The sequence below is a fragment of the Boleophthalmus pectinirostris genome, unplaced genomic scaffold, assembly GCF_026225935.1.
Source record: "Boleophthalmus pectinirostris isolate CB_2022bp ecotype Guang Dong unplaced genomic scaffold, ASM2622593v1 HiC_scaffold_21, whole genome shotgun sequence".
NCBI classification, from domain to species: Eukaryota; Metazoa; Chordata; class Actinopteri; order Gobiiformes; family Gobiidae; genus Boleophthalmus; species Boleophthalmus pectinirostris.
In genome coordinates, this window is record NW_026571175.1 from 26,743,373 (window position 1) to 26,771,043 (window position 27,671).

Sequence of the window (27,671 nt, forward strand, 5' to 3'; positions counted from 1 at the left end):
TCTCTCGCAGATACACCCCTGTGGGCCGCTCGTTCTTCTCGTCTCCGGAGGGATACGACCACCCGCTGGGAGGGGGGCGTGAGGTGTGGTTCGGCTTTCACCAGTCAGTCCGCCCCGCCATGTGGAAGATGATGCTCAACATCGATGGTGAGAAACAACAACAACAACTGAATCAGGAGTTTTATGAATAAATGTGTTAAAGGGACCATATTACGCTGTTTTCTGGTCTATGCAATGTTGTTTCTTCATCAAAAACAGACCTGGAGTAGTGTTTTGTTTCATTCACATGTTTAGCACACAAACTCTGCATATTTAAGAGCTTTCTTTCAAACAGAAAATACTCTGTTCCACCTTGTGATGTCAGGTGGAAATACAAGAAGTGCTCCAATGTGTTTTTATACCCCATACAAATAAGTCACTAGAATTTTTTGGTTAATTTAAGCCCAGGAATTGCATGACATCACAAGGTTCAGCATGTGTGACATGAAACAAAACACAATCCCAGGTATGTTTGTGATGGGGTAACAGCATTTTTAACATGGCTTAAAGCTCACAAGAGACAATTTCATGCAATATAGGACCTTTAACAATCTGGCTCACACACTGGTAATACACACAGCAAGTACCAAAATTAAGCCGTATCATTGTTGGAGTTTATCTGAAATAATTCACCATCTATAGTTTTATTCATGATGACTTTCTCTAACTCCTCTCCCTCTCTCCTCTGTCCCAGTCTCTGCCACTGCGTTTTACAAAGCTCAGCCCGTGATCCAGTTCATGTGTGAAGTCCTGGACATCCATAACATCGACGAGCAGCCCCGCCCCCTCACCGACTCCCACCGCGTCAAATTCACCAAAGAGATCAAAGGTACATTTTCCAAAGGTACCCACTCTATTTCTATAGCACATTTCACAAACAAAAAATGTTTCCAAATTGCTGCACATACTGAAATACTACTTAACATGGTAAATAAAACTGTAAAATAGAATAAAATTAATAAAACAATAGACTATAAAGAAGTGGACTAAGTGAGTGTAGTGTTGGGCTTGAGTTATAGGGGTACATTTGCAGCCATATTAGGAAAAGGAATTTATTAAGACAAAATAGTGAAATAAAAACACCCGGCTCGTGTAGAACGGGTTAATACGAACATTTTAAGACCAAAATGACGAGGCAGTTACAGAGAGAGGGGCGACAATTGTTCAATAACAAGTCAGTTGGAGCCAGAGTTGATGGAGCTGGACGTGTATCCACGCTCACTTCCTATTTGGAACACTGTGGCAAGTCGTTGGCAGATTTTAACGATATAATTAAGGTTGTTCTTGTCTTATTAAACCAGCAAATAAGAGAAAATAGGAAGTCAGCAGGGTAAAACGATAAAATGGACTAATATTCATCATTAAAATCATGAAAATCAAATCAATAAAGGACAAGAGAGGATCACACAACTCAGGCAGTGTTTATTAGAGCCACAGAATTAAAGTTTGAAGATGAGACTTTAAAAATTTTACAGACTCCAGGAGATATTAGTCCTTTTCTCCTTCTCCCCTCCTCCCCTCATCCTCCCTCTTGAACCAAACTGCCGTCTATTTTTAGTTCTTCGGGCTTTTTATGTCTGCTGGGTTATTTTAAGATCCTTTTAAGATCCTTTGCAGCTAATGTGGGAAGGGTACTTGCTGAATACGTTGTTGTGTTTCATATTAAAATCATGTTAAAATAATATAAAGATATCCATTAACATTACATGAATACATACCAATACATATAATGAAATTGTTAATTAGAAATGCAGAAATTGTTCAACTGTTCTTATTGTTGTATCTTCCATATTGTGCAAATTGTAATTAATAATATTGACATAATTTTTGTTTTAATAATAATGGCTGTAATTATAAGTTAACATTAAACCATAAGTATTTTGTATTGCATTTTGTCAATAGGTAAATTCTTGATTGATTTTTGATGATTGATTCTCAGTTTTGGAGTGTTTTGTTTTGACTTCTCCAGGTCTGAAAGTAGAAGTAACGCACTGTGGGACGATGAGAAGAAAATACAGGGTCTGCAACGTGACGCGGCGGCCGGCCAGCCTCCAGACGTGAGTTTAATCTGCTCTAGCCAAATCAAACTAAATAAATCCCATATTTTATTTATAAAGCACTTTAAAAACTTTACAGCTGGCCAAAGTGCTGTACACAAACATGGAATAGACAAGGACAATCACAGTCAAAGCCACAATACAACTACTAAAAACATGGAAAACAATATGATACTCAAGTTAATTAACAAGAAGAAATGTACATATCACTTTTTAAAAACTAGTGAAAAAAGAACTGATTTTAAAACAGTGCTTGTTTGCCTCTTTATTTCTGGGTTTTAGATGATGTTACAACTTTCTATAGTTGGCCAATAATATTTTCTTTTAATTTTTTGATTTTTTATACAAGAAGGTACTAGGTCTAGCCACTGATAGATGTGAGTTTACATTTGTAAATTTACCTTTTGGATAATTCATGGTAAAGTACAACATAATCAACTTTAAAATCTGGCTCTTCCCCCATCTGGGAGTATCAAACTTTCACTTTCTATAATCTGAAAACCATCAGTAAAGAATTCAGATGTCTTGTTTTATTTGTATGGTTGACTCCAGCTTGTATTATGGTACTAACACTGTGTTTTGTGTGTTTTCAGGTTTCCGTTGCAGTTGGAGAATGGTCAGACGGTGGAGCGGACAGTGGCTCAGTATTTCAGAGAGAAGTACAACCTGCAGCTGAAGTACCCGCACCTGCCCTGTCTGCAGGTGGGGCAGGAGCAGAAGCACACTTACCTGCCCCTGGAGGTGAGACACTGGAGGACTAATACAGCAGTATGGGCAGGATTAGTCCATGCTGAGACAACATATTAGTGACTATTGTGATCTGTTAGAACTTGTTTTCATAGATTCTGTAAGGCAATTGTATTGGATTCAGTTCCGTGCATATATTACTTTTCACACACTCTTTTTGTACTAATAGGAAAAAAAGTGATTCTGTTTGCAGAGTTTCTTCCCCATAAAAATACACTGCATTTGTTAAAAAAAATAATTCAGTCATTTCTCAGTCAAGTTTTGTTTATTAATTATTATTATTTTATTATATACATTTTTATTATTTATTTTATGTATCTATCCCATGTCCATAGGCCTCAGCTCAGAGCCCTATAGACCTGGTCCCTAATATTTACATTTAGTTGGTCATATTATTGGAGAGTAGCACATTCACCTAAAGATTCAGCTTGTAAAAGAATGTAAGAAATGTGTAAAAATGATATAAAATTCTCTTATTTCCTTTCATAGGTGTGTAACATTGTGGCCGGGCAGCGCTGTATAAAAAAGCTCACAGATAACCAGACATCTACGATGATCAAAGCCACAGCGCGCTCGGCTCCAGACAGACAGGAGGAGATCAGCAGACTGGTCAGTGTCATGTCAAGACATAAATCTATAAACCACATGGGAGTTGGACTGTTTTATGTCCTTGCCTACAAAAAATAGAGTATAACAGCTATGATTGCTCAATTAAGTTACCAAATAAAACATATAATTGTATTGCATGTTATGAGTTTTAGTTGTCCAAATGGAATGATGCCCTAAATGAAATCCAAGTTTGGTCTAATGCAAAATAAACGACACCAGTAGACTCAATAGACTTTCTGAACAAAAAAAAGAATATAAAACAATTCTAATGACCACTAAAGACCTATAATTTTATTTAAAATGTGTTTCTGGAACATTATAAACCTCACAATTATTAAAAATTTTTTGTTATTTTAAACATCCTTTTTTGACTTAAAACTGCCGTATTTAGCATGTAACGTTAGCATGTAGATGCTTACCCTTCGCAGTGTCTCGGAAGAATGAATAGAAAATTTCATGAACCTGAGCATGCTGTCACTGTTGAGCTCCATTGGTCCATAAATTTCAAACATCCTTCTCCAGTCACTACTATTTGTTATAAGGATCTAGATCTAGATAAACGTCATACTGCAAATGTTTGCTAATGTTTTGCCCTGGCTCATTGTATTTACATATAGCAGTTTTGAAGCTCTGCTTAATCATCTAAATTTTAAACAGTTTGTGTTTGTATTATATGTCACATACATCAGATTAACAATATACTGTTTCCTGCTATGTAATATAATCTCCTCTTTCCCCCCTCTCCCCGTCTCTCCTCAGGTGCGCAGCGCGAACTATGAGTCCGATCCGTTTGTTCAAGAGTTTCAGTTCCGGGTCAGAGATGAGATGGCTCAGGTGACGGGCCGCGTGCTGCCGGCCCCCATGCTGCAGTACGGCGGCAGGGTGAGCTCTGAGCCCTTCATGGTACCTCTCCTTTAATCACGCTTCATTTCACTGTCTGTCTCTGAGCGCACTGCACACACCACACGCACACTCAAATGCTCTTTTAAGCATATTTTAATTCAATTTGAAGTATTTTTCCAATCTGTCATTTCTAGAGATTAAATGCATGCATGTTTTGAGCTAATTTGCATTAAAAAAAATTTCCTCTTGATATTATGAAAAATCCTTTTAATTCATATATCCTATTTGAATATATGTAACTATATCTCAGTTAGGGCTGCAACTAACAATTATTTTTGAAGTAGATTAGTCGTCTTCTGAACATTGAGACTCTTTAAATACATTTTCAATCAAATAAAAGTTGAAATATGGTGACTGAAGCCTACTAAACAGAGAATATTTACAAATAGTGTATTATTGATGATAACTGGAAATTGTTTATCTTTTTTTTTTACATTTAATTATTTAATAATACCACTGTTTTTGACATGTTTTAGAATCAGTTTAGTCCAGATAATTATCATGATTATGAAAATACGACTATGATATTTTATTATAGCCAGCTAGTCACCATGAGTTCATAAATTGCAGCCCTAATCTTATTTTCACCTTGGCTTTACAGTTTGGCATGTGTCTTTTGCATGTGCTGCTGCAGTCATTTATCCTCTTTTGATTTGAATTGGCATTTACTTTAACCAATCCCACTTACATAATTCTCATTTTATACATGTACCACTTTTATTGTACAGTCTGAAATCATTAAAATGTGTGTGTAGTATGAGTAGTTGTGAGGTATATTATTATAGGTGCAAAAAAAACGTATAGATTACAGTTCTTACAAGAAGAGAGATGTCTTTGTTTAAAGGTCCTGTATTATGCAAAATTGAGTCTTGTGAGCTTTAAACCATGTTAAAATGCTGTTACCTCATGAAAAACATGCCCAGAGTTGTTTTGTTTCATTCACACATATTTCAGTAATCCTTTTATTATTAGTCTGTCTACATCTCCAAAGCTCTAAATGCTCTGTTCCACCTCTATGCTCTATTGTGCTGTCATGTAGTGGTGGTTTTCAATTTAATAGCTGTTACTTTTACTTCAGTATATATTGACATTTCCAGGGCTGAAATCATCCAAATGATTCTAGTGAAGGTGTATGGACTTTACAAACACAGGGAGCACTTCATGTATCACCGCATGACATCACAAAGTGGAACAGTGTTTTCAGTTTAAGAGAAGAACTCGCGTTAAACATGTGTGAATGAAACAAAACCCAACTCCAGGTGTGTTTGTGATGAAGAAACCCAAAGATCAGAAAATATCGTGATATGGGACTTTCAAAGACCACTCTGCCCATTACTCTAATACACTGCCTGTTAAAAATTTACATGTTTAGTTCCTGTGACACTTGCTTGTACAGTTTGTGTTGGGGCCAGTCTCAGCAGATCAGCCTACACTGTGTTTTCAGAACCGGACGGTGGCGACTCCGAGTCACGGCGTGTGGGACATGAGAGGGAAACAGTTTCACACCGGAGTTGAGATCAAGATGTGGGCCATCGCATGCTTCGCCACACAGCGCCAGTGCAGAGAGGAAATCCTCAAGTGAGTCAGCCTTAAACAGGTTTATGCAAGTCCAGTTATTAACGCTGCATTAGCTCTCAGCGTATGACTCTGGTTTGTGAGAAACAAAATACTTTTTATAAACGTGTATACATATTTATATAAATAATAGATGCAGACAGGTCACAGCCTTATTATTCTAATACTAAAGTTTTATTTATTACAACTGTATTCTAATTTAATTTATATCTGGTATTAGACCTATTCTTTTTAATGGCCATTTTTTAAGACCATCCATCCATTTTCTTCCGCTTACCAGGGACTGGGGCAACAGTCTAAGCAAGGACTCCCAGACTTCCTTCACCCTGTGCACTTCCTCCAGGGTTAAAACCATTTTATTGGTATATTAACAGTGTACTTAATTTTCTTACCTGGATTTTAAATTTTGAGAACCAAGTGTGGTTTGACAAATTTTAAAGGACAGACTACTTGCCGAAAACGTAAAATAACATTTGTTCCTGAAATAATACAAACACAACCAGTTGCTATGTATTATTAGGTTGGTGATTGAAATCTCAAGCGGCTATACGCATATGTACAGACTGCTGTTGTGTCTTTGAGCAACACGCCTCTCCTGCTTTGCCTCTAATGTTTTTGTACGCTGTAGTGTGAATGTGTGAGTGTGAATATGAAGGCAGTGATGATAATTGCCATTGCATGTCCAATCATAATGCATAGTGCTAATAGTAGAGAGATACCAGTATATTGCAGATTATAGGCATAGGCCGTTAAATTAAATATGCATAACAATATATGCATAAAGCTTTATTTGAAGTCTGAAAAGGGTACAGCAAAATTTGACTACACTGCTCTCTACACAGTTTGTAAAAAAAAAAAAAAAAAAAAAAAAAGGTTTGTATTGAATTTTGATTTGATAATTTGGGACAGTTACCTAAACTGGCTCTTGATATTGGCCCAAAAATATCGGCAGAGGTCATCTGCCATTGGTTTCTTTGGATTCTAAACAATCGGTATCGACATCATGAAAAACTGCAAATCAGTCAATCTCTAGTTAACGGTTCCTTTTGTTTTGTCAGGAGTTTTACAGACCAGCTGAGGAAGATCTCTAAAGATGCCGGGATGCCGATCCAGGGCCAGCCGTGTTTCTGTAAATATGCTCAGGGCGCAGACAGCGTGGAGCCCATGTTCAGACATCTCAAAAACACATACGCCGGACTGCAACTGATCATCGTCATCCTGCCTGGAAAAACTCCTGTATACGGTAAACACAATACACAAATATAATAACAGTTTGTGATTCAAAACAAGACATACTGTGTGTTACTAATTTCTACATTTGATCTACATACAGAAGACAAAATATATGGAGTAAGATGTATGGAATTATGTAGCAAAGGAAAAAAAGCAACTCTATATTTTTTTTATTTTATAACCAAATCCCCAAATTACCCACCTTATAACACTTATTTTTCTTTTTGTGTTTGTTTTTGTTCTGTTTGTATGACACAGCTGAAGTGAAGCGAGTTGGAGACACTTTATTGGGGATGGCCACTCAGTGCGTTCAGGTGAAAAATGTGGTTAAGACGTCGCCTCAAACTCTATCCAACCTCTGCCTCAAAATCAACGTCAAACTGGGAGGAATCAACAACATCCTGGTCCCACACCAACGGTAAAAACCCCACCTCTCTGGATTTTAACATGAATTCATTCTAGTGTTTTTTTATTTTGTTTTTTTCAAAACATAGCAAAGGAGAAATTCAATTCTGTCAGCTGGACAAAAGTTTTTGCAACTGAGGGATTTCACAAACATATTTTTTTCAAACTTTATTTAATAGCTTTGCATAAGTAATAAACAATGGCATTTATTTGTAGAAAAGAGAAAACTGTAAATTAAATAAACCCCAAATCCCACCCAAGGCTCAGAAATGTATAGATAAGTAAATAAATAAAAATACTAAAAATAAATAAAAGACAGGATGTAGTGTAGTCTTCATTTACATATAGTTATTTAAACATCAGTGAGAATGTTTTTTTCATTGTAGTTTTTGTCAGATTTTCTAGCATCAGTCTAGTTCTTGGGTTTATAGGTTTCATTTTGTTTCCTTTTTTCTCTCAGTCCCTCGGTTTTCCAGCAGCCGATTATCTTCCTCGGAGCGGATGTCACTCACCCTCCAGCGGGAGACGGGAAGAAGCCATCTATAGCAGCGGTGAGATGTTTTATATACTCTATATACCTATACTCTATTTCTATTATGTGTTTTGTAACTGTTATTTATCATTTACAGTAACTACAGAACAGCTTTGAAAAATCATCTTTTTACACCAGTTTATAGACTAAAATGGGATATCGACTGAACCGATATCATGATGCCAATATCTGATCCATCAAAAGTTTCAATATCTGCGCTGATATCAGATACCAGTATCATAATGGTGCATTCCCACGATCAGTGGGCTAGCACCAGGTCTGTCCCTATCGCAGCTACAACAAGCTTACTCATGTAGTATAGGACAATCTTAACAGCAAATATTTAAATTCATTTCAGTCAATGTATTTATAACTAATATTTTCCTGCTCTGGCCCTGTGCTATTATGTTGATCTGAATGTCCTCCTCTCCTTCAGGTGGTGGGCAGTATGGATGCTCATCCCAGCCGGTACTGTGCCACGGTGCGAGTGCAAAGGCCCAGACAGGAGATCATCCAGGACCTGGCCTCTATGGTCCGAGAGCTGCTCATCCAATTTTACAAATCCACCAGATACAAACCCACCAGGATCATCTTCTACAGGGACGGAGTGTCAGAGGGACAGTTCAGACAGGTACTAATGTACCTGGTTGTCTGCTCGTAAAGCCATTTTTTTTCCCCATTTCTTTGAAAGGGAAAACTGCAAAACTGCTGCAGTGACAAGTGCTCACTTCATGTGCTCTGCTGTGCACGTAACAGTCAATGTTTTGTCTTTGACTGTAAGGTCGCCTAAATAAAACGGGCATAGTATTGCATTGCCTTCTGCTCTGCAATCTTATTCCATTTGATAAAAAATGTTCCATAGTGTGGACCGCACCACTCCACCCTTTTTTCTGTCTCATTCTACCATCACTGTAGTGCGTACATCTCCTGGAAACTTCATTACACATCAGAACGAAGATTGAACTCAGGGCTAAACTCAGGGCTAAACTCAACCCCAACCCCAACAGAGTGTAACTCCACAGTGTCCTCACCAGAAAAGGTGCAAATGTAAAAAAAATAAATAAATACAGCTAGCAATGGATTTTTATAACGTACTGTATTACTAAGTCGAAAATTGGTGATATATTTGTTAGGCCTACACGGTACAATCTCAGTAACTAGTTAAAATGCAAAGGCTATTATTATGGCCCGTGCTTTTGGGAATAACACTCACTGTGGCAGTACTGGGGCATCTCCTAGCGACCCGTGTGCTCGTGTGTGCTTAGTTGCTCATTGTATCATCATAAAGTAGACATCACAGGTCAAAAATTACTGTTTAAAGATTCAATATTGGCAGTAAGGCAGTGACATTTATACTGCACAAACTGAATGAGATGATAAATTATTAAAATAAATGAGGTCAAGGAACATTTGTGCAGTATTTAATTTATTAATTTCATATATCAAATGAAGGCTAATGAGCTCAGTTCAAACATGAAATATTACAAGAATGTTCCCAGTTTAGTATTTATGGTTAAACTGTAATTTTAAAGTTTTTAGCCATGTTCGTCTGTGAAATTTAAGAAAGCCTTGTTCAAAATGAATACTGTTTATTATAAAGGTTTTCTTACCTTATCCTTTTAAATTGATTAGAATGTTTTTATAGATTTAGCTGGTGTATTAGAAAAATCATAATGAAAAACCTTATTGCAGGCTTATTGCACTGTATAATATATCAGCTATAATTTAACATTTTACTTGTCACCATTCTGTTTTAACTGCAATACTCTGAGAGGTTCTTCTTACTCTCTCCTCCAGGTGCTGTACTATGAGCTGCTGGCGATCAGAGAGGCCTGTATCAGTCTGGAGAAGGAGTACCAGCCCGGGATCACCTACATCGTGGTCCAGAAACGCCATCACACCAGACTGTTCTGTGCCGATCGCAATGAGAGGGTGAGCACCACAACTCTGCCACCAATGACAATCATAGAGGATTAGGATTAGGGATATTTTTGGTTAATTGTGATTATAAACGTCACATTTATAAGCATACGAAGCATTTATAAGCATCCAAATGTAGCCCACTAAAATGAGTAGACTAGGAGACTAGGAATGGAAGAAAAATTAAGGATTTCAGTGTTGATTGGTCATGCTTTCAATACATGTTAAATTATTTTTCATATAATGGAACAGAAGACAAAAACAAACTCAGATAATAAAAAAAAATAGAGGGAGAGCATATTTTTCTTAAAAGAAGATACTAGTTTTGTGGACAAAGTCTTAGCTGTTAATTTAATTTTTCTGCAGGTTGGTCGTAGTGGAAACATTCCTGCTGGTACCACAGTGGACACAGACATCACCCACCCGTACGAGTTTGACTTTTACCTCTGCAGCCACGCGGGCATCCAGGTACAGGACAGTTTTTATTTTCTATCATTTACATTATGTAATTGTCTGCAACATTTTCAAAATCATAATTGGGTTTGTCATTGGATCTTCCACCAGAAGTTATTTTCAACTGACTCTGTTTATACAATTTGGTAAATGGCTCTAACAGCTAAATGGATTTCATAATTTCCTTGTTAATGGAGCAGTTGTGGGTTGCTGTTTTCAATTTCCAATATTACTTTTCCCTGAACAGTCTGTCTGCAAATTTTTGCATTTTCTGCACATTTTGACTAGGACTACATGATTTTTGGAAAAGTATCTAACTGGATTTTCAAAATTCTGTAAACACTTGCAGAAGTACTGACAAAAGACTAAACAATTAATTGACAATCTAATACAAGGATTTTATATATATATATAGATATAGATATAGATATAGATATAGATAGATAGATAGATAGATAGATAGATAGTTGTTCTGGAGGAAACTATGGTCCTTCAGAAAAGCCTTAGCAGTTTCATAATGGTATCCATCAGAATTAAAATAACTTCATCCCCAAGACACTCAAGGTCATCGTACAACAATAGAAAATACAAAATGCAATTAAATTGAGAGAATGCAGTAAAATAGATAATGTTAAAATCTACAGTTTTACAACAGTGAGGCATGAACAGGATACTGCAGAAGGAAGATAGAGTAAGACTTTTAAATACCATATTTTCCACACTATAGGGTGCACTCATAAGCCTCCAACCCCATCAAAAAAATAACTGCGCGCACCACAATCCAGAGCGCCCTGTACACGAATCCACTTAGGTGTCCCTGCACGACTTCAGTAAACTACAAAGCCGCACCACCAGCGCACGCAAACACGCACGGAGCAGACAGCGACCGTGCAGCGAAAACACCCACAGCCACACTCATCACTCCATGCGGATGAGGAATGGAACGGAGGAACGAACAGAAAAAGCGAGTGCAATGTGGCACGTCAAGCCACAACTGAACGAGTCACTGCGAACACGCCAACATGCGAAAAAAGTTTGAAAATAGACCATTCAATGACAGTGTGCCTTATAATCCAGAGCGCCCTATAGTGTGGAAAATACGATAGTTGAAAGATGATGATTTAAATTGTGGATTGAGTGGCAGCATTGTGACAGTTTTCAACCTAAACAAATGTGAGAACTTCTACATTTCTTCAGCCCTCAGCAGGTGTGAGCAGTCCTCTTCCTCACAGTAGAATCTAACTTTAGCTGTTTTGTTTTTTCTCTTTCTTTCCCTTTTGAAGGGCACCAGTCGTCCCTCTCACTACCACGTGCTCTGGGATGATAACTGTTTCACTGCAGATGAGTTTCAGCTCCTGACATACCAGCTGTGCCACACGTACGTGCGCTGCACCCGCTCCGTGTCCATCCCCGCGCCCGCCTACTACGCCCACCTCGTGGCCTTCAGGGCACGCTACCACCTGGTCGACAAGGAGCACGACAGGTGAGATCAGAGTGCAAGTCCCAATGTATGAGATGAAGAGAGGAAGGGCATCTGGTATAGAAACCTGTCAGACTAGGGGTTGCTAAAAATCTTATAAGAGAAGGGATTTAGTTCTTATACTTAATTTCATTGTTTCACATGAATTGGGCAATAGAAGAATGTTTTTGAATGAATGTTTTTCTTTTTGTTTACATATATGCAATTTCACTTTAAGATTCAGGGTCCAAGAATTAGATGCACTGAGTTATATCTTTAACAAAAATCATTGTATTGTAGACAATTTAAAGCCCCATGTATATTGTCTTTTTAATAGTTTTTTATTTGTATTCATTGTACTGAAAAACATTGAAAAACATGCGGTCTTACTCTGAGCGGGCAAACTGGCCTTGGCCTGGAGTAGAGCCTCCATCTGCTTATCTGCCTCTATGGAAATATTGTTCTTTGGCTGGAAGATTCCACTGAACTGCATAAAACTTATCTATATTCCGAAGTCTGCTCATGCAGATAACACTCCACCTCCAGAAAGTTACACAGTGTTACTTTAGAGAAGTCCTCAATATTATCCCTTGTGCAACTTTTCTCGTGGGAATCTGTCAAATACTTTTCTCCATGGAGATGTTAGCGCTTTGTTTGGAGTTTATTACAGTATAGTATTAAAGTTCTCTGTCTTCATGGAAAAAAAAACAGACCAAGTCAGACTCAGAATACTTGTTTATTTCCATATTTTTGAGCTATAAAACCACCTGTAATTTAATAAATGTAAGGTAGCGCTGTTTTTGGGCTGCTTGATTATGGAAAAAATTATCATGATCATTTTGGTCAATATTGAAATCACGATTATTCAAATGATTATTTTGTAGTTAAGCAATGCTTTTATTCAGCTTTTCTCTCTCTCTCTCAAAAAAAAGAAATCCTTATTGATAATTTACCCAAAGCTTTCAAACTGAAAATATAGGCTACAAATATGTGCAGTTTTGTGATGTGTAAGACCTAATGGATAAAATATACTACTAATAATATACATGAAAATAGGCATAGAAAAACATAAATGTATCCAAAATAAACTATATATCCAGCTGTTCTACAATCTCTATATTTACAAAATAAAATAAATATACTTATTTATATAAAAAATATCCCAAAACAAACTTTGTTAAGCTTTAAATCATTTTAACTCAATTATATGAATTTGCAGATCACACACATCGAAATCACAATCAAAATTCGATTAATTGTACAGCCTTAAACTTTTTAATGTCATACTGTGGAAGATTCCAGGCAGAGCAATAACATTTCCATAAAAAACAAGCAGGTGACCGGACTCCAAACCAAAAAGTTACATAGTGCTTCTTTTAAATAGTATATATTGACCATGAAGGGTTCAATAAAATTAAGTTATGTTCTGTTTTCATACAAATAATGATTTTTATAGACTTAGAAAAGCAACAAAATTTTAACTTGTTTTTTACATCTTCTTTCTCAGTGCGGAGGGCAGTCATGTTTCGGGGCAGAGTAACGGCAGAGACCCCCAGGCCTTGGCGAAAGCAGTTCAGATCCACCACGACACTTTGCGGACCATGTACTTCGCCTGAGACCCTCCAAAAAAACAGTCCAGACCAGACCAGTCCAGACCAGTCCTGCCTGAACCTGAACCGGACCTGGGTCTGCCCCTCCCCTCTGCCTCTGCACTGGTGCTGTTTTGGTCCACAAGGGGGTGACAAGAAAGCCAGAGAGGAGTATAGCCACAATATGCAACTAAACCAGCTAACTGCCTCTGTGCGCACGCCATGTTTTAAGATATCCGCATTTCCTACACTCCATTTTAGATCTACAGCTTCGCAAAGTTGTATTTTATTTATGCTTTTGAGTACGGTGCGTTCAAATGTAGTTGGAAATGTGGGTGCTTTGATTCATGGCGAAAGCAGGTAGCAGCCACAGTGACTTGCCTCGCGTTGAGCCTAAAGACGCTGGTTAAAACTGTAGACAGATTTACATACATGTTTGTGCGTCCGTGTGCGTAACTGTGACCTGTTTGTGTTGACGGTGAGAGAGTGAATGCCATGGCGACACCTGTTAAAACTAAAAGCTCCCGTAGACTTTATATAGAAGACTGGACTGACTGTTTCAAAGTGCACATGACAGGTTGGACTACTCATTTTACTCAAACGTAGTTAAGATCGTTCATTATATGGAAGAATTTACGAGAAATGTTACAATTTTATCCCCAGTTTGGCCATTTTTGACAGCACATTTGGTAATACCATATGTACACTGGGCCAAAACTCCTCTAAGGTACACAGAAATTAATATTTAAAAAACAAAAATATAATAAAACACGTTTATTTTGTTGCCATAATATTTAAATTATCTGAAAAAATGTATTTCCTGTGTAAATTGTCCTCAACTTATGGGCAGAATTCTCCCTAGTGTGATGCCATCAATACGGGACTCTCTAAAATATACAGTAACTCAGCACTTCCTGTAAGTTTCAACATATTTTTCAACTTTTTTTCACAAATTTCTTCTTGATTGGCGTAAAACTATCATTTATTTTTACAACAGGTACTAGTAGAAATGTGAGAATCGTCAAAACCTGCCATACGCACTTAAAAATACTTAAAATCTTAATGCAATATTGGCATGACAGTGGTTGAAAACAGTAATTTATTTATTTATATTCTAATTTCCTTCTCCAAATTTGTCACTTTTTAAGATTTTGGCTTTTCAAGTGTCACTTAAAACAATCTGAAGTGTCACTAAAATCATAACTAAACCATGATTAGACTGGGACTAAACCAGGACTGAACCAAGTCTAGTCCAGGACCAGTTCCAGTCTAAAAGGACGAAAAGACAACAGAAGTTCGAGAACCACTTATACTTCTGTTTGAACTCATTCTTAAACGTGATCACGTTTAATAAGAAGTAAAATCATGTTCTCTTTTCTAATCACATCTTCCGTCCGGTTTTTGTTACTTTGTCTATGGGAGCTTCGAAAAACGCAGCAATGCCCTTTAAATAATTCCTGTATTTCTTCAGTGGCTGGTCAGTTATTGCCTCTTGAAAAAAGCCAATGGTGACCTGAAGCGCCACTGTACAGTATAAGGCCTAAAACTGCACAAAATTACAAAATATTTGAACCAAAACCTTCAGCCATTTTGATTTACTTGATGTGCGAATGAACTGATGCCATTGGCTGTTATTATTATTATTATTATTATTTAGTTATACCTATTGTGTGTATATTTTAGTACTCTTTGCTATTTATTTCTCTTAAATTAAGTTTCAGCAATACATTAGTCGATACGGTTTTTATCGCCACAATTTTGAGACATTTCTGCCTTTTTATTGACCAATTAAGTTATGAAGAGCCCTACTGTGCAATAAAAAGTTAATATTTAAGAAAACAGAACCCTAAATACAGTAGTAGATGAAAGATGCTTATTTAAATTGTGGATTGAAAACTGTGTTGTTGTAAGTGAGATTTTGGCAAGTGACAATGAAAGACAGTGAGTGGGTTGTGCAGTATTGGGGATGTGTTTTGGAGAAATCACAAAAAGTGCCTGAAAAGTTGATAGAAAGTGTGTTTTTTTTAAGGTGTAGACAACAGTTTGGTGCCTCTTGTGTTTAAAATCGTTGTTTAAATATAATATGAGACCAGACACTACCAGATACTTTTGATTATAGGTTTTACAAATGGAGAAATTAAATATAAATAGAATGTAGATTTACATTTTTTCCCTTGTGGATCAATAAAGTGTGTGTAAATCTAAATATATGAAAACATTATATGGAAACGCACAGGATCATCAAGCTTAAAGGTGCATTGTGTAACTTTTCTGGGCCTGTCTCCTGCTTGTTTCCATGGATATGTCATTGCTCTGCCTGGAATGTTCCACAGTATGACTTTAAACAGCTCTACTTTACATGTATTCATTTACAGGTGGTTTTATAGCTCAAAAATGCCTAGAAAAACAACATTCTGACTGTGAGTGGGGTCGCCTCTCCACAGATCTAGCCTGTAACTTGGTCTGGTTTGGTTTCCAGGAAAATAGAAAGGTTTAAAGCCATACTGTGAAACATTCCAGACAAAGCAATAATATCTCCAAAAGTTACACAATGCACCTATAAATAAAAACCACATATAATTTCTTGCCGTAGCATCCAATATCAGTGCTTGTATAGACCACTGTAGACCAAATATAAAATTTATTTTCAAAATCATAGCTAGGGATGCACTGATCCAGCTTTTTAAGTACTGTAACTTCAAGCTGATACCAGTATGAATCGATTCCAGTGTAGGGATGGAAAATGGCGCTTATTTCATTAAAAGAGAATGAACTTACTACACTACCAGTCAAATGTTTTAGAACCCCACACTTTCTTAATGAAACTTATGCAGTTTTTTGTGTCACTGCACTCTGAAATGAAAGCATAGAACAAATAAGCAATTTGAGCTGACAAAGAAATCATGGAATCAATTTACAAACCAAAACGTATTCTAAACTTTTGTGTCCACCTTTGGCAGATCGAACAGCTGAACACACTCGTGGCTCGTTCTTTTTACAGAAAATTCTTCCCAAGTCTGTTGCAGAAGTTCCCATAAATGTGTGGCACTTGTAAATTTCTTGGCTTTCACTCTTTTGTCCCATTTATCCCAAAACCAGCTCAAAGGGGTTTAAGTCTGGAGACTGTGCTGCACACTCCATGTTTTCAATCTCACCATCTTGTTCTTTTTTCCCTGAGGTAGTTTTGGCAGAGCTTGGAGTTGTGTTTTTGGTCATTATCTTTTTTTTTTTTTTTAAAACCTCTGGCTGTTCAGTACTTACCTTTTGTACCATTTCAAGCTCTTCATTCGAGTTACAAGACTTGAATTGCAATAAATAACTGGAAAAATTAAATTAAAAACGTTTGACCGGTAGTGTACACAAAAGATTCAATTGTGTTACGTAACTTGTTCCTTCAAATCACTACTGAACAGCTTTGCATGAATAAAAGCTCAAAAATTATGAGACATTCTTGGCCAAAAATCAATCAATCTGTTATTACATCCAATTAAACCAGCCCAACCAGGAAATCGACTGAACTGATGTCATGGAAAAAATAATCGATCCAGCTCATTTTTCAGTATCAAAGCACGACTTTCCATCCCAATATCTGTATCCGTGCATTCCTAATCATAGCTAGAAACTAAATTAGAAAATGTAGTTTAAGGTACAAGTTATTTCATATAAAAAAATAGTTTGAGAATCCCAGTTAGAGTAATAATCAATAAAAACACCAATTAATAATAATGATATAATATTCTAAAGAAACTGTGCGTTACGTAGAGAATATTTATCGAGTTTTTATTCATATTTCAACTCCAGAGTTTATTCACGAGCACTTTAACCAGGCCTGTAAAACTCAAGGGCCTTTCCTGGCAGCGCAGTTGTTCAAAATGTAAAGCTCTTGTGTAACATTCAGTCACGTTACCATGGAAACCGCACACGTACTAATGGTACTATTGAAAGGTGATACCTAAAAAAAAAAAGTTCTCAGTCCTCCAAATATTGAACTATTAGTCAATTATCCAGTTAGTGAATCGTTTAAAGGCGCACTGCGTAACTTTTCGTCGCCTGCTTGTCGCTATGGAAATCTTATTGCTTGGTCTAGAGCATTACAAATCACATCTGTGGAGAGTCGACCCTATTCGCAGAAGGAATTACTGTGTTTTTGAGCAACAGAAACACCTGTAATGGATATTTTTAAAGTCACACCATGGAACATTCTAAACAAAGCAATAAAATCTCCATGGAGACAACCAGGTGACGAAAGCTCCACCAGAAAAGTTGCGCAGTGCACCTTTAATCGTGGAATAATACAAGAAGAGATGCTTAAAATAGGTTAGTACTGGCCTAGAACGTACCAGACTAAACCTGATTTGGTCCAGTTCTGGGACTAGGGACTAATTGCACAGTGGTCTAATGTAGTTTTAAATATATAAATATAAATATATTAGTTAAATCAAACGTTGTAATTCACCAGTGCGCCACTAGGGGTCGTTGTACCAGAATTTTAGACACGATTACGGTGTATCCATTGTTTTCTGAATGTCATTTAAAGCAAAATATCCTCTTTTGAATGAAGAAAAGTCCTCAAAATGTCAAAAGCAAAACCAGTGCATTATCAAACCTCATTATTTAAATTTTATTAACCAAACATTATTATTTGACTGCATATTTGCAATAAGAAACACGCTGTATACTCTTATGGCTTGTGGGCTTAAGACTATTACCAAATATAACACAAATAATGTAAAGACAACCGTTTTCGATTGTTTGAAGAGCATTTTCTCAGTAATTATAATGCTAAAATGGTGCTGTCTCAGTGACGGAGAGGGGGATTCGAGGTCTATAGGCGATGCATCTCTGGACCAAACCCAAGCGTGCCTATAGAGAAGCGTCGGAGGAGGAGGAAGAGGAGGAGGAGGAGGGTCAAACTTAAGCTGCTAAGAGAAAAAGAGAGAGAATATAATACTACTAAAGAGATATATATGAAAGCAAATACAAACACTGCACTTACAGATGGAGAGCAGCTACGATGGTGCTAGATTTCTTCTCTTAAAATGTTCAGTGGCTTTTAAATGTGCAGTATAAGACTGTTTTTGTGTTTTGAAGTGAGGTTGTGATGTTTAACAAAAGGCCAATATTGACAATTAATGTTGTTTTCTCATCAAAAACATCCCTATAGTTGTGTTTTGTTTTGTTCAACTCTGCATATTTAGGCTGATTTCTTCTCTTAAATGGAAAAACACTCTGTTTGGAAGTGCTCCGTTATGTTTTTAAACTCGATAAACCTTGACTAAGTTTATCATGTGTGTAACTTTGCCCTAGGAATTTGAAATCTGTACTGAACTAAAAGCAAAACGTAGCTGTTAATGTGAAAACTACCGGTTCGTTTTGAGCTTTTTGAGACGTAGACAGACTAATAAAGCAGGATTATTCAACTTACTGTGATTGAAACAAAACAAAACACAGCTCCAGGTCTGTTTTTAATCAGGAAACCACATTTTGAGAGGCTAAAAGCTCCCAAAAGTCAAATTTGTGTAATGTAGGACCTTTTTAAACGTTATTTTTTAACATCCTCACTTCAAAACAACACCCTTATCTCTTAATATTTTCGCCTCCTGAGTTTCAACATTACCAGCGTTGTACTTGAATAGTTCTTTGCTTCTCGAGCCTTATCATGAATTAACCTGGAGTTTTCTTATATAAATTAACCTAAAGCTTCAGTAGGGTTTGTTTGTACCACCGTCGTCTAACCGAGTCAAAAATGCCTTTCTCCCAACGCGATACAAGATTTGTAAGTGAAAGCTATATTTATACTTTGTAGATGGTAATAAAATGCACACAAAACTTGCTTATTTTTCATAAACCAAAATCGTATCTGAAGCTGAAGTTTTAAAGCCGCACTGTGTAACTTTTCCGGTGTAGGGGCCGCCGTTTGCTTGTCTCCACGGCGATGCTGTTTTGTTTTATTTTGGGATGTTTCACAGAATGGCATTTATTAACAATTATATATATCGAGTTTATTCAGTTTGAGGAGTTTTTATTTCGCAAAACTACCACAAAAACACGCGTTATTACAGTGAGCGAGCCCACTTCTCCACAGATCTGTCGTGTAACTCATCCTGGCAATGTCGTTTCCATGGAGATCGTTAAATTAAATGCGATACTGTAAAAAATTCCAGGAAAAAGCAATAAAAAAAACATGGAGAAAAACATCTACTCATGGAGTTATAAGCAGGTTAGGCGGGCAGTTACCGGAAAAGTTACGCAGTGCGCCTTTATTTAAGTGGTCTCATTTGATAAATTTGACGATGCAATATTGATTTTAATTTATGTGAAGTCTTTAAAGTCTCTTCTTTCATATTTCCACAACTGGAGAGGTCTTGCCTGTTGTCCGAAGACCTGTGCCTTTTCGAATGGTGCTTAAAACATTTTACAAGCAAAATAATCAAAGACAAACATTCACAAAACTATATTGATATTAATTATTATTGTATTATACTGTAAGGAGTGTGTGCGTTTTTGTGTATGTTTTAAAATGTGTGTGAATGTCAAATATTTTATGCCAAGAAGACAAAAATATGCAGAGTTTTTGGAGCAGGACCAAACAGTGGCCCGTGGGGGATGTAGTCAAGTCAGTGGGCACTCGCAAACCCAAAAAAACAGCATTTGAATGTGATATTTTTGGTGATTTTTTTGGAATGTTCCATAGTGTGGCTTTAAATGTGTCATTTTAGCATTTATTTGCAAGTCTTTTGTTTGTTTAGAAATAAATAAATAGGTAAAAATGCTTAATTAATTCTTACTTTGAGCGGGATCACGTCTCCACAGATTTGACCTGTAAAGTGGCCTGCTTGTCTCCATGGAAACAGAGGAGTTTAATGCCATACTGCGGAATGTTCTAGATAAACCAAAACATCTCATGGAGGAAGCAGGTGGAGGGACTTTTAATTGAAAGCAAACTTTATAAGTTGATGTAAAATAAGCAGATTTTCCTTTTTTAGTGCTTAAAGCTGCACTGTGTAACTTTTTGGTTGCTGTCCGTCAGCTGTTTGTTATTGCTATGCTTGGAAATGTTCCACAGTATGACTTTAAACAGCTCTACCTTTACATTTATTAAAGTACAGGTGGTTTTATAGCTCAAAAATACTTAAAAAAAAAAAAAAAAAAAAAATCCAAACAAAGCAGTAACATCTCCACGGAGAAAAGCGTTTGACAGACCTTCCACCAGAAAAGTTACACAGTGCATCTTTAAATTAATTGAACTTTAATATCATCTTGTGAGTTAACACTATGAAACTAAAATACTCCCTACAGCTCACTCAAAAGTCTCAAAATATCACGTTAAAAATGGGTAAAATCACTCAAGACATTTCAGTTCATTCTCAGAGTAAAAGTTGATGTAGCATTATTTATTTAGCTCCATTTTACTGCCGCAGTTTCTTTCCTTCAAAATAAAATCACTGTATCTTATATTTTCTCGTTTTAATGTGAAATATTGCAGTCGTTTACAGCTTTGGTTCAGGACAGTTGTGAGTCTTGAGTGAAATAAAACAACTGCGAGTGCCCAAAAATAAAGGACGCCCCACATAACAGACTCTTACCTCTCTGTAGTTGGCTGCATATCAAGAATACTCTTGAAAATACAATGTTTAGTTTAATGGTTTTATTACTAATGATTGTTGCTTGTTTTAATTTTGCTTTGTGTCACTTTTAGAAATACATTTGTCGAGACTTTGGTCTTAAACTCGTCTGAACCTGCTCCAGTGTCGAGCCTTTGTTTGGCTGTTAATGTTATATTTAATTTTTGATTAAAATACTTCTATGTACAAAAGTGTGGTTGTTTTGTCTCTTATTTTGAAATGTGATGATGAGCAGATGAGTTGGTGGTGTTTTTGTTACTTAGTGTTGGTAAAAGCACAAATAAAACATTGCTTAATCAGACTATATTTCTTAAAATGTCTGAAGATGACTTTCAATTCAAACTGTAAATGTTTCCTGGACCCTTTACAGCACAGACTCTTTGTGAAGCTGAGGCTCTGGAGTTTTGCCTCTTGCTTCCTCTAAATGTCTCCATTTTCTTATTTAAATTGGGAACAAGCTCTACACCAGGGGTCATCAAACTAAGGCCCGCAGGCTAACTCTGGTCCTCCACGCCTCTTTGACCGGCCCCCCAGACCCTCTGTCCCCCACTACTTAAACTGGCCCTATGAGGCAATCCTCAAAAGTTGTCATGGCTTATTTTTTTTTAATTACTTTCTAACAAATAACACATCTGCATCTTGTATTTTCATTCATTCATTTATTAATCACTGCATTTATATAGCGCCTTTCAAGATACCCAAAGCGCTTTACAGTTCATTATTCAGTCACTCCACACTTGGTGATGGTAAACTACTACTGTAGCCACAGCTGCCCTGGGGCAGACTGACAGTAACGAGGCTGCCGATCTGCACTATCAGCCCCTCCGATCACCACCACGGCTCACACACACACCACTTTCATAGTAGGCAATGTGGATGAAGTGTCTTGCCTAAGGACACAACAACAGTTTCTGCCACTGGTGCCCCACTGTGACACCTGGAATTCACAGTGGTGTCCCATCCAAATACTAACCAGGCCCGGCCTTGCTTAGCTTCTGAGATCTGACGGTAGGAGACTTTGACAAGCCGGTATGGCCACCATTTTATTGATTTTCAATACATGCATCCTGAATTTCGGACTTTCGTTCATCATTCAATGCTGGGAAGGGTCGTCCGAAAAAGTGAGCATCAAATCACCATGTTTGTTTTCCCACTGAGATGCGTCTATTGTCAAAGCCGATCTTTAAAAATTTTTTGAACCATATTTCTTTTGTTTTAGGTTCTGACATTGTCATATTTTAGTTATGGGATTCAGACATCGTAATTGTGTGGCAGCAGAAAACAGCTCGAGAAACAAGCTTCGGAAGTTTGCGAACTTCGTAACCGCAAAAGGGAATCAGATCTGTGTGACTACAAACCTCTGTTCAAACCGTTTCCCTTCCCAGCAAAATTGAAAAATAGTTAAAGGCGAAGGTGATGGGCAGTATTGATACACAGGAAGGATGAAAAAGAAAAGCTTTGTCTGCCTAAGAAATCATCCCGAGTTTGCGGTGAACATTTTGTATGTGGAGTGATAACAACTCCATTAATGCTCACTTGCCCTTCCCAGTATGCATTGCACAATGACCGGAAGTCCCAAATTCGGGATGCATGTATTAAAAAATTATATTTATATTTAAATAATTATATGACGTATTTATATTTTCTGACGAATTTTCATCACCTGACAAGCTCGAGATCAAACAGTGACAGTCAACACACGCACAGAGTTCTGTAGTGCAGTTAAGGACAGAAAAATGGCGAATGTTAAAATACGAAAAGTTGACAGAGAGTGCAGAGTTTTCAAAGAACAGTGGACGACCAATTATTTTTTTCTTGAGTGTAAGGACCGTGAAGTTTGTCTGATATGTAAAGAAAGTTTGGCAGTTTTCAAAGATTATAATCTGTCTGGCCAGGGTCACACAATTCTGTTATTCAGCTGACCCGACCCCGGCCCCCATCACAGTCTGGAGAGATAATGAGGCCCTCAGAGAAAAAAGTTTGGTGACCCCTGCACGTCAGATTTGGAGTAAATACTGTACAAGTATAGGTATAGTTGAGGTCCCTGGGGATGGCCTGAGAGACAGCAGATTGAGCATTTGTTGGGTCTTGCCTATTCCCATGTCAAAGCTGAAGCAGATCTCACTAAACATGAGATTTAAGGACTTGTAATGAGGCAAAAAAAAACAAGTCCAGGCGGAGTTCATATAAAATTCCCATTCATTTAAAAAAATATATTTATTTATGGGATTTTTTTCCTTTTTTGTAAGGTTGATTTGACATAAAATATGAGGGTAACAGATGTTTATTAATGTCCATAAGAGTGAGAGTGCTCTTTTATTAGAAGCTGAACAAACAGAAATTAATTAAGATCAGCCCATCGGAACATGAACAGGTTAATCCAGTTCATAGTTCAAAAGAAAGAAGGCTACAAGAACAAACAAACCTCTTATGGGCACAGACATTTGAGAGTTCATCAGAACAAACATGATTACAATAAGGTTCAATAACGTGTATTTGTATGATTTGTTTAAAAAATATAGAAATAGCAGTCAGATCCACTGATCCACCAGCATGATTCATCAGCCGGTTTCACTTCGTGGAAACTGTCTGACCTCGCTGCATTAAGATTCATTTGCTTGATAGTAGGTGGGTACTTTTTTTATTTAAGAGGTATAAGAGATTTAAGAGATTGGTTTACATTACTTGTGTCTGATAGTGCCGCAGCTTTGACCTTACAGAAGAAGAACAGAGAACAGAGGTGAGTGTGAACAAAGGCCTGGTGAGGTGAGGGGGGAACAAATTCGTTATTAGAAGCGGTAATAACCTTTCTTTATCAGTCTGGCATCTTCGTCCCTATAGTCCTGCCGGCTATATTTATCTTTTATGACTGTGTATTTTCTATGTTGACCCTCCTGTCTTAAATACACCTCTCCTTCCTGATAAAGTGTCTGAATATGGCACTTTTTAATTGTTTTAAGTCTATTGCTCCAATAAACCACAGCTCTGATTAAACCACATGAAGCTGGCCCTGCTGCAGTTTCCTTCCGATTATTACATTTTGTTCGAGAGGAAAAGACAAATAGGAAGTGATGACGCACAAACTAATCCGATAATCGACGCTATGGATCGTTTGGGTGAAGTTACCGGACGTGCAGAGACCCAGAAATGTCATAAAACATTAATGGGGAAAAATTAAGTCAACACAACAGATAAACAAACAAACTTGTGTTATAAATATTGTCCAGACTATTCATAGATAATAGGAAAACATAATAACATAATTTGAAGCAATGTGAGTTTATTTTGAAAAGTAAAATACTGCTTTTACATGACACAAACGGTTGATCCTGGTTTAGTTCTGGTGTAGATAAAAACATACTGATCCTGTTCTAGTCCTGGTTCAGGGCCGGTGGTTCCTCTGGTTCTGGGACTAAATTTCTCATTCATTTTTCCCATAGACTTTCTGAAAAAATAAAAATAAAATAAAAGTTTGAAAGCTTGTGGTGACTAATGACCTCCAGACCTGTATGTTTATTTAAAATCTGTTTCTAAAACTTCATAAACTGCTAAATTATTAAAGATTTTCACTGAACCTTGCATTTTAAAGGTTGTATGGAGGATTTTTTTTGTTTCAAATTGTCACTGATAGCATTATAGAGGTGCAGTAGCCTTGTAATTATGATGACCAAAAAAAAGAGAATAAAAATTCATCAACTCTGGACGTGGTGGGGCTAAACATTTGCCAATAGATAATGACACTGCCTCGTTATCTGTTAGCTGACAGGCTGTCAATCAAACTCCCTACGTTTCTAGCGTAACTGACTTGCCTGTGCGCTGCCATTACGTGGTTTACGTACGACTGTCACACAGTCCACAGACGCAAGCCGCACAGACGCTGTTTACTCCACCAACGCAACGGTTCTTAGCGGCTTTTTTTGACCTATATCTTCCTCGCAGTTCGCACAAAGTTTGTTGCAATGGCAGACAAGAATGCAGGAGCAGTTAGCCGCAAAAGAAAGTCCGTTTTTGAGATTTCTGAAAGAAGAAGACAAGGGGAAAAGCAGCGAAGCCAAACTAAGGTGATTCTTGAAGATTCATTCCAGCAATGGCGCAACTGAAGCAGACGCAGGGTCTAAAGACTGACGCATTGGTCGCCAAATTACTCCTGGACAGGTCACTTCTGCTTATTATGAAAATGTACTTTATTTCCAAGAGCTAGACAACGTTTTTCAGGACACGAAAGTGATATCCTATGTCTGAAAACATAATTTTCAGTGCAAAGAAAGAGTCCGCTTGCTGCTGCGTGTTGTAGCTAGTTCATTCGCACTGAATCTCCGCCAACCTTCTCTGCACCCCTTTCCTGCTCCTGTCCCCGCTGCCCGATCCACTCTTCTCCCTGCTCCTCACTTCTCCGGGCACGGAATCTCCGCGCACCGCTCCCCTCTCCTCTCTCCTCTCCCTGCTCCCTGCTCCGCTCTTCTACCTGCTCCTCGCTTCTTGTCTGCGCACGAAATGTCCGCACACCCGCTCCCCCCGCTTCTCACTTCTCCGTCTTGCCTAACCAACACTGTAGTTAGTTGTTTACAAGTCATGTGCAGCACCGGCTGTAAACAAACCTGTTTCTGGCGTAAAGAGGAGGCGGGAGGAGGCGTTTCTACGTAGGGAGCTGTAGGGGAGGGGGGGTGGTTTCACGCATGCGCAACATTTGAAAAAGGACAAACAGTCGCTAGATTTCTCGTTCCTTGGAAAATCCTCTATACAACCTTTAAATGTGCTTTTTGTGCGTACAACCACCACGTTATGGATTAGTTAACATGTAGTTGGTTTGCCTCTTTGAACTCTTAATATTTTAATTTCTTGAAAAGTCTGTGGGAAGAATGATTGGAAAATTTATTGAATTTACTTTCAGAACTGGAGCGAGCGGTCACTGTGCTCCATGCTTCCCCATCCACCCCCCCAAGGACTGTTGCCTTTTTCCTGCCTCTGCTCCTCTTTTTTCTTTTCCTCTACTCCTCTCTTCTGCTCCTCTTTTTTCTTTTCTTTTCCTCTGCTCCTCTCTTCTCTTCTCCTTTTCTCTTCTCTTCTATTTCTCTTCTCTTCTACTTCCTCAACTCCTCTCTTCTCTTTTTCTCTCTTTGCTCTTCTCTTCTCTGCTCCTCTTTTCCTCTTCTCTTCTTCTCTCTTCTCTACTATTATCTGTTGCTCTCTTCTCTCTTCTTTTTTTTTTTTTCTTCTTTTTTATATATGACATTCAATCTCATAAAAAATGTTCAAATAGCAACCACAAAACAATAATTCCACATTAGATCTTATAAACCCAAATCCCCGTTCACAAACCTGGGAGAAGAGTTGATCTGTTACACAGGTTTGACCATAAAGACTTTCAAGATCAGATCATGGTCTGCTCATTGTCTCACCATTTTTAAACAGTGCACTTCACTTTGAGTGAGAGAGTGTTTTGGACCTCTGAGGCCGCCTTAGATGAAGTTCAAAATTGATAATTAATTTGACAATTTCTTCTTTTTGCAGAGCTTTTACAAAATAAATAATTTATAACACAATGAAGCCCTTAGAATCGTATATGTTTGAATAAATGTGAATATGTTAATAAATATTATATGTTTATATGCTTAATAAAAGTAGCCTAACTGTAAAAAGCAAGGACAGACTTTAAAGGTGCACTGTGTAACTTTTCTTAGGTTGGATTCATCATTATTAAAGATATACAGACGTTTTTCACCACGGCCAGAAGTGCTGCGATGTGGGGTAAATGTCACTTCTGTAAATGCTTTTCTATGGCAAAATGTCTGTGAAAATGTCTTGGGTATTTTCCACCAGCTTCGTAAATCTGTCCCATCACCAAATCTGAATGAAGAACTTATCTACAACTATCAAGGTAAGAAAGATGAAAACTTAAAGGCGAACAACGACCAGCATTAGTAACTCAGACTCAGATGTTAAACTGCACAAATCTCTCTGTCTATGTTAATATCTACATCATGAATTTTTTTTTTTTAATTTTAATTGTGGAATCAGTCTGAGTTCACAAGTTACTTATGTTTTATTCATGACCATAACATTTGTTTTACTCAGGAGTAGATCACTAATGCTCTTCGTTGTTCGCCTTTACGTTTTCGTCTTTCTTACCTTGATAAATTCTTCATCTTTATCCTTTGTTGACCTTTTTGGATGAAGATTTGGTGATGGGGCAGATTTATGAAGCTGGTGGAAAATACGCGAGACATTTCCACAGATATTTTGTCATAGAAAACTATTAACCGGAAGTGACGTTTACCTTACATCACGACACTCCCGGCCACTGTGGAAGAGGTCTATTGTGCATTGGAAATATAATATTCTTAATCTCTACACGAGTGCCGTGCATCGATAAACAGGAAACAGCTATTGTAAAAGAGCTTTGTTTTGTAGTAGTAGTTTGTAGTTTTGTTTTTTAGTATATTGGCTCAACATACAAGTCACATTATTGGAAATACAGCGGTTTATCATAAAATCAGTGTTTGTTGAAAAAGGTTTAAGTTAAAA

At 37.4% G+C, this 27,671-nt stretch overlaps 1 protein-coding gene across 4 annotated transcripts in view; it reads left to right on the forward strand.

The window, feature by feature from the left end:
- Window positions 1-21,337, forward strand: part of ago3b (argonaute RISC catalytic component 3b) — a 36,169-nt gene extending 14,832 nt beyond the window's left edge. The window contains exons 6-20 of one of the 4 annotated variants that reach the window (XM_055156949.1): window positions 11-147; window positions 734-883; window positions 2,009-2,096; window positions 2,690-2,837; window positions 3,333-3,452; window positions 4,212-4,355; window positions 5,800-5,933; window positions 6,989-7,173; window positions 7,422-7,581; window positions 8,029-8,119; window positions 8,537-8,731; window positions 9,898-10,032; window positions 10,387-10,488; window positions 11,757-11,956; window positions 13,440-21,337. In XM_055156949.1, the coding sequence (XP_055012924.1) occupies window positions 11-147; window positions 734-883; window positions 2,009-2,096; window positions 2,690-2,837; window positions 3,333-3,452; window positions 4,212-4,355; window positions 5,800-5,933; window positions 6,989-7,173; window positions 7,422-7,581; window positions 8,029-8,119; window positions 8,537-8,731; window positions 9,898-10,032; window positions 10,387-10,488; window positions 11,757-11,956; window positions 13,440-13,548 (2,098 nt within the window). In that variant the 3' untranslated portion in view covers window positions 13,549-21,337. The remainder of the gene's footprint in view (window positions 1-10; window positions 148-733; window positions 884-2,008; window positions 2,097-2,689; window positions 2,838-3,332; window positions 3,453-4,211; window positions 4,356-5,799; window positions 5,934-6,988; window positions 7,174-7,421; window positions 7,582-8,028; window positions 8,120-8,536; window positions 8,732-9,897; window positions 10,033-10,386; window positions 10,489-11,756; window positions 11,957-13,439) is intronic. The other 3 variants (XM_055156951.1, XM_055156950.1, XM_055156952.1) reach the window with 3 other exon arrangements.
- The last annotated feature ends 6,334 nt before the right edge of the window (window positions 21,338-27,671 follow it).